This window comes from Pomacea canaliculata, linkage group LG3 (genome assembly GCF_003073045.1).
Source record: "Pomacea canaliculata isolate SZHN2017 linkage group LG3, ASM307304v1, whole genome shotgun sequence".
Classification (NCBI taxonomy): Eukaryota; Metazoa; Mollusca; class Gastropoda; order Architaenioglossa; family Ampullariidae; genus Pomacea; species Pomacea canaliculata.
Window position 1 is genome coordinate 39876296 of NC_037592.1, and position 13352 is coordinate 39889647.

General features: G+C 41.5%; 1 protein-coding gene across 2 annotated transcripts in view; it reads right to left on the reverse strand.

Moving 5' to 3' along the window:
• Positions 1-142: 142 nt before the first annotated feature.
• Positions 143-13352, reverse strand: part of LOC112559734 (CD109 antigen-like) — a 55745-nt gene continuing 42535 nt past the window's right edge. Inside the window, exons 2-24 of one of the 2 annotated variants that reach the window (XM_025231103.1) lie at positions 9368-9468; positions 8712-8778; positions 8237-8424; positions 7819-7844; positions 7312-7471; positions 7089-7162; positions 6601-6717; positions 6191-6236; positions 5823-5904; positions 5538-5625; positions 5207-5410; positions 4756-4992; positions 4320-4427; positions 3795-3860; positions 3242-3460; positions 2817-2957; positions 2481-2570; positions 1784-1832; positions 1251-1338; positions 978-1095; positions 636-748; positions 379-480; positions 143-189 (exon numbers count right to left, since the gene is read on the reverse strand). In XM_025231103.1, the coding sequence (XP_025086888.1) occupies positions 471-480; positions 636-748; positions 978-1095; positions 1251-1338; positions 1784-1832; positions 2481-2570; positions 2817-2957; positions 3242-3460; positions 3795-3860; positions 4320-4427; positions 4756-4992; positions 5207-5410; positions 5538-5625; positions 5823-5904; positions 6191-6236; positions 6601-6717; positions 7089-7162; positions 7312-7471; positions 7819-7844; positions 8237-8424; positions 8712-8778; positions 9368-9468 (2392 nt within the window). In that variant the 3' untranslated portion in view covers positions 143-189; positions 379-470. Of the gene's footprint in view, positions 190-378; positions 481-635; positions 749-977; positions 1096-1250; positions 1339-1783; positions 1833-2480; positions 2571-2816; positions 2958-3241; positions 3461-3794; positions 3861-4319; positions 4428-4755; positions 4993-5206; positions 5411-5537; positions 5626-5822; positions 5905-6190; positions 6237-6600; positions 6718-7088; positions 7163-7311; positions 7472-7818; positions 7845-8236; positions 8425-8711; positions 8779-9367; positions 9470-13352 lie in introns of both variants that reach the window. The other variant, XM_025231102.1, reaches the window with a different exon arrangement.

Consider the following 13352-nt stretch of genomic DNA (forward strand, 5'->3'; position numbering starts at 1 on the left):
ATAACTGAGATGAACTTTGACACGCGAGGGCAGAATATAGCGAGGCCTTACCACGCTGGTGTACGTGTGACGTGCAGCATGGCCTGACGTTCCACTCACAACCTCCACCACCACATCGGTGTTCAAAGGCGTTGTAACGTCGATGGCGGTGACAGCAAAGTAAACGGCAGAAGAACTCTTGGCTGGTATCTGTAAAATAATGATCATTGTATTTTTTTATCCATAAATTTTTCCATTAAAAACATGCCTCGACCTTTTAGATATTTACTAATCACGGCAATGTGGAAACAGCAGTTACATAACAGCATTTAAATTTAAATCACGAAGACGGCTGAGAAAAAAATGAATAGTGTGAAAGAGGTTTCTGAAAACACTTACAGTCAGGGTTCGTGTCTGCTCCTGCGATGATTTCACAGCGGCTCCATTGGCACCGACCACAAGACCCTGATAGCTGAAGTTGGGCTTAAGAGTTACTTGCACCTGTTCAAAGAAATATTGAGACTGTAAAGATCATAGGTCAGGGCAGGTATCGCTTGCTAATGAGCACGTGTGTATTTGTGTACACAGGTATAAAAAAGCAAGAAAGATTCTGACACAATTCCCGTGCGTGTGTCCATGTTATCTAGGGACCTTACCTGCGACTCCACTGCTCGGGTGTTGTGGACGTCGGCCTGATGATGACGTGTTCTCCGGTCACTGCGTGGTCCGTGCCGGACAACTCCGCGTACACCTCGCGCACGGCCTCGATCTGGGGAACAAGTGTTGAGAGTTATGTTACGAGATCGACGCCAGATAATTTCTAGAAATACTTCAATGGAAAGATAATTATTTCAAGGGTTATTGTGGTTCCTCACTTTATCTCAAACAGATTATTTTGCAAAAATTTCTCTTCTATCACTTCTTCATCCAAAAATTACTGGAAGCTCCCAAATTACGAAGTACAAATATAAATACTCAAGAAAATATTTCATTCTAACCAGAACAGGTTTGTCCACTACGCCCATGTTTCCGTTAGCATCGAAGGAGAAAGCTGTCGCTGCCCACGTTGTGACGGTGTCCGGCAGGTTAATGGCAAAGGTCGCTGACCCCGTGGAGCTGAGAAAGGACATCAAAGAAAATCAAAGTTGGATCCCATCGAATAGATTTTTTTCCAAGGGAAAACCACATCAGGAAGGCAAGTTGTAAAAGCTGACTTCTTCTGTATATCTAAGTGAAAAAATATATTGATGATGGTGATAACGATGACCTACCTAATTGTGTTGGTGGCAAAGAAAATGGTGTCAGGATATGCTGTACTGTCGTCAGTATTTCCAGAAAACAACGCTTGTCTGACTAGAGCTGCAAATTTAATACATTCCTCACCATTAACAAAGAGTTAATAATCTTACTGTCCTAAGGTAATATGTGCAATAATCTAATTTAATTTTAGGAAATTTCCCCGAAGATAATTAAAGGTTAAACCAAGAGCTAAACTGTTTCTAAACGAGTGAGTTAAATTGATTGTAAGACAATAATTTATAAAATATGAGTGAAAAACGTTTCACGAAAGACAATTCTGTTAACATCCCAATTTCAAGTTTTAGAAAAGTCAAAATAGTAGCAAACTCTGGTATTCTCTGCAGCCTCCATCATGTCAATCGTCAACATTTAGTGTTGTTCGACCCTTCCAGTACAAAAACAAACATTCTGACTGCGATGTAATGTGGACTGACTAAACGTACAATTACAAGGGAAAACTTTTTAATCTTTGCAACAATCGCCCGCAAAGCACAATTCAACTTACATGTTGCAGAGAATGTATTGGAACCACCGATGACATTCAGGTTGAGCCGCTGAAAAATAAAACATTTAATATCAGCAAACATTAACATCGAAAACCAATTTCTGATCCCGACGTAGTAAGGACGTAGTCACTGGTCTTCAAATTGCATAACCTCAAGAAAAGTAGACAATTAAGCCCATCACCCACGAGCCTCTCAGGGAGACAAAGCATTTAAAAAGCTGCTCAAACAAGTTGAAGTAAGCAGTGAAATAAGTTTTCATAGCTGACTACAAGGACTAGGTAGCTGTGCTGATGTTTTGCCAGTTTTGCAAGGACTTTCTTCCATTATTGAGCATTATTACTGAAACTTCATGAGTTACAAAATCCGTAAACATTATCAAATATTGAAAAAAGAGGGCAGAAATTATACACCTGGCCCTCAAATTATTATTAACAAGAAAGGCCATAGACTACGGTAAGTGACAAATGAGTAACGGGACAACAACGAAGTGAAAATGGGTTTTCAGTCTAAAGAGTTTGCAGGATAAATAAACTATTTCTTGTCTTAATTGCCTTGACGAGAAATATCTCACCAAATCAAGATATTGAAAAAAAGCCAGATAGTTTCGGGTACTCATGCTAGTAAGCGATTTCGATGTTAAAATAATACATTGCACGTTACTATCTACCCTACTGGACTCCTACTTAATGCTCTTACCTCAAAGGAACCCTCGGATCTTTGCGAGGAAGTCGCCATGAAATCGTTCAGAGCTGATGGCCTTGGGCCTTGCACGAACTTCTGAATGATCTGGAAAACCAATCATCCACCCCGGATCAGAGTTAATGTATAAAGAGCTATTTCAACATGATCCAAACTTGACGGAAATATACTTTATTTCACAGCTGTCTGCAAATTTACCAGATTTGTGCACTCAGCGATAATAAAAAGGACTTGTGTTAAACGCAAAATAAAATATCTGATGTCATAGTTGAAACAACTGATAACAGAAAGTATAGACACAACATTAACAATCAAAGTTGATTTATGACTCACCTCTTCCGCCGTAATGACGTTACCACGGTTACCGAAGTCCTCCTGAACAAGCACACCCACCACAGAGGTCGGTAAGCTCTGAACTGTGAGGGTGACACTCTCACCTGGCTCAGCCCTCTGTCGGTCCGCTGTCAGAGTCACCTGAAAATGTTAACCCGGGTATCAACACAAAAGCTTCACTAATGGCAGTAATTTAATCATCTTACAATTCCTTCATTAAGTGAGGAGAAACGATTGGCTAGCTAACTCTTTAACTTACTCTCGTAAATCTTTTACTGCTGCCAGTGGTTGCACGCATTCTCATGTACATAACTGTATGTACAAAGTCAGAAAAACATGAATGTCAATATTCCGAGAATCCCCCAGAAAGGACCAGAAGGGAGACAACATTTCCTTGACATAGCGAGACGAGTTGTGGCCCCTACCTCATTGCGCAGGAGTCCCTCCACATTAAAAGCGATGCTGTCAGCGACGAGTTCAAAGATTCCAGAATAACCGACATTCAGATAAGCGACGATGTCTGTGACGGGCGCCATGCTCCAGGACAGCGCCACCTGGAAGTCGGCGGTGTACACGTCACCTGCTCTGGCAGCGTTGGTCAGGGAGGGGCTCAGGACCTGCAAAACCTGGCCTCTGGACACGATCTGAAACAGGAAACAAAGCGGTCTGTATAAAGAAAACTATAAAAATGATTAGTCGTATAAATAAAGCTTTCCCACCAACATCGAGTACTACACTATATTCTAAACTATGATCTGCAATCAAGCGTGACCACCATCATTGCAGTCATCTCCATCAGCATTAGTTTGACGAAAGTACCTTGTGGTGAAATGTTTTTAAACTTAAGAAATACTCTAATTTAGAAACCACTGAGGCAACATATTTCGTATTGTTTCATTACTAAGTGTAGCTAAAGAAAATATTTTCAGAAACAATTTGTAGTAGAAATTTTTTTTCTCAGTCTCAATGTTTTGTTACCTGCACTTTGAGCGCGTCAAGCGGTTTGTTTGAGGTGGCCCGGAAGTTGGCAAAGACCTGCTGGCCCTGCACATAAATTGACGCATAAGTAGACATATATACCCATCTATATATATATACAGTCAGATGACTGCGTAAATTATAAACAAACGAAAGAAAACTGTGACAAAACATTTAAACCGACACTGGCTTGGCAGAAACCTGTGTTACACAATCTTGAGCTCTTACTGTCACAATTAACGGTTAGTGTTTTGTTTTGTTTACATGTATATCAGTAGCCATTCAAATACATTAAAGCCGCATAGTTTATTTGCGGGTTGGTGGTAGTCCAGTCCAGTAACACTGCAATGTCAACACGACTTTCTGTCAAGACTTTCATGATGCCAAACAGGAAGGCGAGACAACTTCTAGAAAGTCAGATCAGTAACTAACAAATATTTTGTTGAAATATGTAAATATGTTCTATGAACGAAACAGTCAAAAGAGGAAACGTTGATGCCCGTTAGAGGGCAGGTCATCACTCACGGAAGTCAGACGAGGCACAGAGCCGAGGAGAGACAACTGCAGATAACTGTTGGTCGATGACCCAACGCTCTGCAGCGTCAGCTGGTTCTGCACGCCTTGGAAGGTAACCTGCATCATCATAAGCATCATCAATCATCATTTTCTTCATCATGACATCTGCTTACTTCAAAAAAACAAAAACAAAAACAAAAACAAAAAACAAAAACAAAAACCACTGGAAATCCTACACTCACCGTGTTTAAATTCTATGAAAGCGCCCGCACTCATGCAAGTAAGCAAGTACGCACACACGTGTATATAAAAACGCACGCACGCACGCACGCACGCACGCACGCACGCACGCACTTCTTTTTCCTCTAGCTTCTAAGTTCTACGTATTTTATATTCATTAAAATCATTTCGACTCCTCCACCACCAAAGGAAGATCTTTCCGTACACGAATGTCCACTTGTGTGACGTCAGTGGGGATATCCAGCTCCACGGGGAAGAAGCCAGACTGTGGGAGGACCATTTTCTTGGCCAGAATGGGGTAGGAGCCCGTGAAGCTGGAGACGCCGTAGCGAGAGTCAGGCGAGGGCTTGCTGTAATGCCCGACGCCATACACGTAGACAAAGCGGAAGATGCTGTCAGGTGCGATGTTGAGCGGCTGGTCCTCCTGGTCTGTAACTTGCACCTAGGGAACAGCACGAGAAAGACAACCATGTTGGTTGGATGGATGAGGATACTGAATAATTAACTAAGTCAGTGTCGTGTGTGTGAAATGTTACTGAGAGGAGATATTCATAAATCATCCCACCAAAAACTAAAGACGAGAATTATCGAGACACAAACACGAGACTCAAATGATGACGACAACGTGACGTCAGCAAAAGGAACGTGAGACATACGTAGGCCGTGAAGGGCAGCCCCGGTCTGATGACGGCCGGCGTCTTCTCGGTGAACTGGACCTTGACGTTGCGTTCGTAGGTGTTCAAGGTGGACTTGCCGACCACGGTTCTGCCAGTGGCCTGCTCCGTCACGGTGGCTGTCACCACGGCGCTGCTGGTGTAGTAGACCAGCTCGGAGAAGGAGAAGTTGGCGCTGCCGTCAATCTGCACATGCGCAGTGCAACGTGGAGCAATTTTTAGTTCAACGGGAATAATAAGTGAAAGGCATGAGCGCCACACACACACACACACACACACACACACACTTGGAGAACAGGACCTCGTCAAATACCTGAAAAGACGTCTTGGCAGCATCCGACGAGTAGCCTGTCGGAAGGGACACTTCCACGGTCCCCTTCACACCCACACCTTGAGGATACCTGCGGAGAAAGAAACGATTTGCAGGTCCTCAAAGACGAGTCTGGCTACTACGTCACTGTGGAGGTTAATAACAGCTGAGATACTTTGTACCGATGTAGATAACAGGTTCTATATGTTGACGACTAGAAATAACAGTTTACAGAGAGCTTGTTATGAGAACATCTACAAGTCAAAAACGAGCAGGAGTAAGATTTACCTGGCTTCTACACTTCCCGTGAGAATCTGAGAGGTGTTCATTGTCCTGGGAATGTTGAGCTGAACGCTGAAGGGTGGGTTTTCTGTAACAGAAACGCTCATAATACAAATAAAGAGTGAAAAAATATCAGTCTCCTATACCCTCCCGATCAAACAGGAGATGATGTTGCAAATACTCAGTTTAGTTAGCAGGCTATAAGAAATTTGTGTTATACTACCGAGCAAAGAAATGTCTTTCCGTCCCTTTTCCACTATGTTTGGATTCTGTGAATAATTTTCTATTCGGTATGTAAGATTTTCATGTTCACTCTTAAGTGCATCTCTGACGGTTTATTCAACACGGTATTTCTTAGCAACCACGTGACCTACCGTACTCCTGAACATCAAAGCCCACTGACGATTGTCCGATCTCAGACTGAAAAACAAAACATGAAGATTCTGTGAAAATACTTCCAGGCTTTGCTGCCATTAATTGCACTGTGCAGATAAAATATCCAACCAACCAACACACACACACAAAACCATACATACAGACAAGAGAGAATAAACAACACTCCAAGGTTATGTAAATAAATTCGAAGCAGACCGAATGAGCGTAAACACCTCTCAAAGTAAATTTTTATCAAAGATATTCTAACAGAAGTTTAGAAAAGAAGACAGAAGGAATCTGACAGATGCAGTCAAACACTCTCAATTACCAAAAATTACTGAAAATTCCAGGTAATGCGAATCATCGTGTCCAAATATTGGTGGACACTGCAGCAGACAGGAATACTTACACTGGAAGCTGAGATGGTCCATCGGCCGAGAGGAGGAGACTTGTCGAGGTCAAAGGAGAAAGAAGAAACCAGTCCTGCATTGGATGTCCACCTTCGGACCAAGCTATCCCCGGGTGCCTGCAAGTTAATATGCAGAATGTACTTAGCACAGGTAGGTAGAAGAGAATAGGTATTTTCACTATACCTTGGTAACACGTAGATTGCATGCAAACTACAGACTAGGAGAAAGAGGACTTTGGGAAACTCAATGGCCAACAGAAGGCGAGAGAATAAAAGGGATGCAACACGTGTCATACCCGACTGAAAAATGAGATGGTAGAAAACATTTTTATTAGACACAAAGAGGAGGACGAGAATTCCTGTTGCCATCTATTGATATGACAAAGAGCAGATTAGTCAGAAAAGTGCAAGGAAACCGACTGAGATTTATTGCTTCAATATTCCGAATGTTTGTATGAATGTATGTATGACATGTGTAGCAAACTTACCTGGACAGTAACTGTGTAGGTCTCACTCAAAGGCTTCAGATCGGACAGTAGTAAGCTGAAGGTTCTGAAGTTCACTGGAAAAGAAGTGAACAACCTTTGTTTTAGTTTTGACTAAAAACTCACTCACACACTGGCTCCCTCTCGCTCACTCACTGGCCCGCTCATTCCCTCCCTCACTCACTCCACTCACTCCACTCACTCACTCGCTCACTCGCTCACTCACCTGTCTGGCCAGGTCGGTACACCTGACGATCTGGTTGGATGAAGACGGAGGCTCTGGTCAGCTGCAGGTTGATGTCGGACCGCGTGTCGATCTGAAGGCCTCCCGTGCCTCTCACGTGCAGTCTGTAGCCACTGGTAGCCCCAGCCACGTGACTTGGAATCTTGCAGGGAGACACGTGACACGCATGAGTCGCCTGTTTATCACTTGCTATCTAGTCTAGTTTTCCTCTACCTTAAAGACTTCATAGGACATTGTGTTTTCTTTTTTTGAACAAATATTGTAGCACAATGACAAAAAACCAAGGATTATATTATTATTATTTATAATAATTATTTATTATTTATAATAGTTTTCAATATTAATTCTAATTCTCCTTTGCTTTATGATGTCGAAGCTTACAAAGACTTTGTCGACTCCTTTTGATGGCCTGGTAGGGGAATATTATCATGAAATACTTTAATATTTTTGTTTATTTGAGTTTTGAGATGATCTAGTATTTAATCTTACCTTAAACGACAGTGTTCCAGGTGTTCCTACAGAAAATAAAACATAAGGTTAATAATAATAAAATCATCATCGTGGTGGTGGTCGTCGTCATGTATTTGAAGCAACCACATCGCTCACAAGACAATCTCCGCCACTAGTCCAATCACAAAGTATAAACAGTTGATACTTTCTATGTTGCCTACAAGATTGTGAGTTTTTCTCATTGTAGAAATGCACCCTCGACCAGTCACAGGGGCAGTAGGTTTAGGGCCGATCCCTGAAGTCTAGCCCGAGATAACAGGTAGCAGGATGCGAGACGAAGGATAAGTCGCTCTTAATATTTCAACTCTGTCCTAGACGACATTCACAGCCCATGCATCCGACCACTAAGCCTGCCATTACCTGGCAAGTGCATTTTGCGACATTGACTGTTGCTTACCTTGGCTAAAGGTTGCAGACTGTCCTGCTATCGATAGATAGCTGTAGGTGGAGCTAGCAAAGAAGTAGTTGTATGCTTCGATCTCAATAGTGACCTGGACTGGACCGCTGGACTCCATGATTTCTATGGCTGCCGTGAAGGTTTCGCCGGGAGTGAAGGTCTTGGGTGCGGTGACCCTGTACTTGCCACTACAAACAATCATGGAAAAAAACCTCAGTCGAGACCTAACACACCTAAACACACATACATGTAGCACCTAAATTTGCAAATTCTCTACAACTGTAACAGACACTTGTTACTTCAAGTGACTTGTTCTTCCATGATACATAGCAAATACTTCTTGTTCTTTCTAGTGACTGTAATAAGCACTTGTTCCTGGATTCATCTGCCTTCTGTGATTGTATTTTATGGCAGGTTTCAAAACGTTTGAACTAAATATTAATGATTAAATTCATTCCGCAAAATGTCAACTCACGTTTCGGACTGTCCACTGGCTGTGGTCACAGCACAGATGAGGAGGGCGAGGAACGCTGATGTCCCACCTGGACAAATATGGACCACGATTACAACCTCCCTGCTTCATACCTAAATCTGACATCACTGATACCAAATCTTTCATCAGTCTGAGGCGTTTTCTTGAAAGGAAAAATAAATGTATGCTATCTAGCCACATGTGCAACAATATATCTCTGGTTGAGATTGCCTTAAATATAAATTTATTTGCGGATTTTTTTTTTCTTAAACATATGGTCTCCCGTAGCTCGAGTCCGTCACAACCATCATGGCCTGGAGTGTTGAAATAAAAACATCCAACAGATTTCAATTTAAACTATTGACACTATGGTGGATCGTATACACTATCATGGAGCTGAGTGTAAAAGAAAGTAAAATCCCATAAAGGAAAAGGTCAGATAAAAAAGGAAACGATTTTATAATTCGATACAAAGGAAAACTTGTACAGCCTGCGATGTATATACGAATGTATATTTTTCACATAGTAATTTGCTGTGTTAAGTCATTTATTTTAAACTCTTAACTCCCATAGGTATTTATCAATTTCTTTACATTCCTCACTTTAATAAGTTGTTGACAAATGCATGAGACAGCCAAGAAACATATGTTTATGCTTACATTTTGGATGAAGCAGGATTTCTAGGCAGACTTGTTCTCTCGGTCCTCTACCTGCTGTCGTCTGGTGATGTGTCGGTGGAGGTCGGCGCCTGTTGTTATACCTGCTGGCAGTCGTGATAAGAAATTATCGTGAGTCTCGGTATCGTACAGGAATAAAATCGCGATTGCCACTTGTGTGTCCTGTTCACATAGCTTTTCTGTCTGTTGTCAAAGTACAGACATTGCTCAGTCAGGTTCTGAACATTTCCAGGTGTTTAGATATCTCTGAGTGTAGCCACACTACTGCTGTATCTTACGCCTACGAGCAGGTCTGGATTCTCTTTACTGCGTAATGATACAGCAGGATGCAGACGACAGGAAAGGCATTCAGAGAAGACAGGGTGAAGAACGAGTGAGATAGTGGTAGAGGGGCAGAAAGACAGAAAAAAGAGGAAGATGGACGAAAGGAAGAGAAAAAAAATTTACTGAACGATAACAAGCGTTTCCTTTCTTTGTGCTTTTCTTGAAAGCAGACCGCAAGCTTGGATGTATTTCACCTGAAGAATTCAAAAGCACCTCAGTCGTTCCTTTGGTTTAAAACATTAGAATGAGGTTCAATGTATTGTAAATACAAATTATTTTTTAGAACTTAACTATAAACATTTAAAATAATGTTGAGATTGTCAGTCCATAGCTTACAGACACTACACACAGGGACTGAAGACAAGTTCTCTAATGGCTGGACGCAGTTTTCAGTTTGCTTTTTTCTGTTTAACCTGAGCGACCAGCCAGATGTTTCCGTTCTCATTATGTGGCTCAAGGTTGTTACATCTATTTTTTAAAAATTGTAAACAATGTTCAACATTTAGAGCACTATCAGACTAGAATAATTTTTTTCTACACTCTGAAGTAAAGAGTAAAAAGGATATTCTGTCATACTGGACTTCCAAAACATCACCCACAGCCAAGGCTAGGTCACTGCGTAGTTAATGTTTACAGTCTGTAGGAGGAGGTAACAAGGCTAGGGCAGTGTGCACAAATGTTTACAGTCTGTGGGAGGAGGTAACAAGGCTAGGACAGTGTGTACAGTCTGCAGGAGGCATCTGAAACTTCATCGCCTTCTCAAAACATTGTTGACTGGCGCGGGGAGGAACTGGCAGGATGCTGCACGCGAACATAATATTATTTGTAATCTCTCCTACACACCCTACACACCCTCGCCTGTTTTTACGGAAAGTTCCTCTATAAAATTCTTATCTGTAGCTTTTAAGGGCCACAGTGGGTTTTGCCATATGCTATCTGATTATCTTTGTAAAATTTGTCTCGAAATGTTCCAAATATAAAAGGTACACAGCGAAGGGAGATAATTTAATAAAACTGACCAAGGGTGGAAGCGAGAACAGGTGAGAGCTCTCTATACTTTGTACTTTTAATTTTTTCAGCATCAGCTACAGACCAAAACATTTCTCAGGTGGACACACACGCGCACACGCTTGCACACACACACACGCACACACGCACACTGCTGTATTGTGAATAACCAAAATGTTTAATCTACACATTCTACACCCTTGTTTCAAATAAGACGCCATTTATAAGCTGTAACATCTTTGAAAGCTAATCCTGGCTCCTTCATAAAAGTCCATATTTACAATTTAAAATGTATCAGACAATAAGAAGTCGTTCAGAGTGAAGTCAAGGTCTGGCTTACACATAGGTCAAAGGCCATTAAAAATCCCCATGATAAACATTTTTTTGTAAATTAAACTTTTTTTCTTAGAGTGCATAGAGCATATGAATATTTCTCTACATATAAATCACACATTAGCTCAGAAGAATAGACTTTTGAGATAAAAAAGTTCTCAGGGAGAAAAACACACAAAGCATGAAAGAGTTTTAATTTACTTCAAGCTGGTTCCACGTGACTCAAGCCTTCCAACATGTCCTCAGAATAAATGCTCACTGAGAAAGAAACTGCATAGGATCTTATTTTTGTTTACAGAGAGTCTATTAACTGTAATTACTATTGACGTGGGTCCAATGAGCTGTCAGGTGTGCATGATTGCCTGTAGTTGTTATGTGTGCACATGTGTGTGCATCTGTGCAAGTATTGCAGGAGACAACATTTGAAATTAAAATTCACCTCTGACGGTTGGGGCATGCGCATTGGACAAGACTCGCTAACCTGTTTCTAGAATTTAAAACTGAATAGAGGGCCCTGAGAAATCAGATTGCTTCAGACAAGAAGAGACCTTCGATGTGTTCTTTTGCCATCACTTGATGCAGTTATTTCCATTCTACAAATTTTAGTGTGCTCGTAATACTTTGGAAAACACGTGCATGGTTGAACCTGTTAAAACAAAATTCTGATTGAAAATGTTCTCTCTGTTGTCATTTTTGTCAACGAAACACTTAGCGCGAGGTAAGCAAACCACGGTTTTTCTTGTTCTTCATAAATCAAACATGTTTGTCACTGGAATAAGTATTAGAGAAACAAGTGAACATAAACATACTCAAAGAAAAGTAGGAATAGATAAAACAAACAACAGCAAAGACCTAAAATCATAAGAATAGTTCAGATTCAAGAGTAACGAGATGGTTGAAATATAAAATATAATAGCTAGAAGAATAACTTTCTCCCAACCCCCAGACTCCAAGACTCCCATACCCTCATCCCCCCAACAGTGCGAAATCCCTTTATGGGGAAACACTTATTCCACCCAACTTAATAACTAAATATTCGCTCCAGGTGCCCATCTGCCTTCAGTACCCAATTATTATTCCACTCTAGTCCATTTATACTTATATATTTATGATATAGTCTTCATAGGCTTTTAGATTATGTTGTGGTTGTTCTACTCAATTGAAGTAAACAACACTTTGTCCAAAGGTGGTAAGGATGAGGAGATGAAACAAAAATAATGACTTCTGTTCACACCTGTGAACAATGCCATCCTAAACATTTCAAGTATGTTGATCAGTTCATTCATCCGTCACCTTTGTACAAGCCAGTAGCTAAATATTTCTTGCTGTCAAGTCTGAAACTTGAATAGTGGAAATTGTATTTTGGTGAAGTCCACTTGTGGTGTGATCATTGTCTGTGTAGGTGTGACCATGGTCGTGCTGCTATCTCTCCTGGTGATCTGCTCAGTTCTGTCCTGTGGGCAGACATCTACAACACCTACATCATTTGCACCTACAAACCCCTACACCACCACCCCTGCAGCCCCGGAAACAACCCCTGCTGCGCCGCGAAGCATAATGAGGTAAGTTTGTTTAGTTTTTCCCATGAATCGCCGGGAAATCACTTTCTTCTTTCGTGGATGATCCTTTCTTGAAGCCTTCTGTCTCTCATATGAAGTAATTTAGTTCTTGATTCTCTCTCTCTCTGCTGCAGTGGCAACTACCTGCTAACGGTTCCGAGGCAAGCCATCCCAGGCTTCAACCTGACCTTCGTGTTCGAGTCGTTCGTTGACCGGCCGCTGACACTGCAGGCTCGTATATACGACACAGTGTTTGACAATGCTGCCGGCAGGTTCTCCTACCCCACTGTCGTCACTGGGTCAAAGGTCTTCGTCAAAGGTGAGCTAGAAAATACAACTTTTCTGCGCTAGAATAGGGGAGGAGGGAAAAGGATAGGGATAGCCCTCGTTTTCATATTTGGTCAACTGTAGCCGGCCTTGAGACGCAACCAGCAAGGTCAGCTTGAGTCCATCTGCAATGTGATCATGTGACCGGCCTCTGTCTCTCTTAGAAAGTAAAAGGAAAACAGTTTATTGCTGGCGGCACAGGTAGTTTGGTCAAACGAGTCTTTTGCACATGTCATCACAAATCGAGGCTGTAAAAAAAAAAAAACTCATTAAAATGTCCTGATTGTTGCATTGAAGGACAAAATTGTTTCTGTGTTTTCTGTGTTCCAGGACAGCCAGGTGTGATAGATTTACCAGTAAGTACAAACATTTTTTGCGAAATATCTCCTTAGTAATTTATTTCTTCTTAAGTTTTA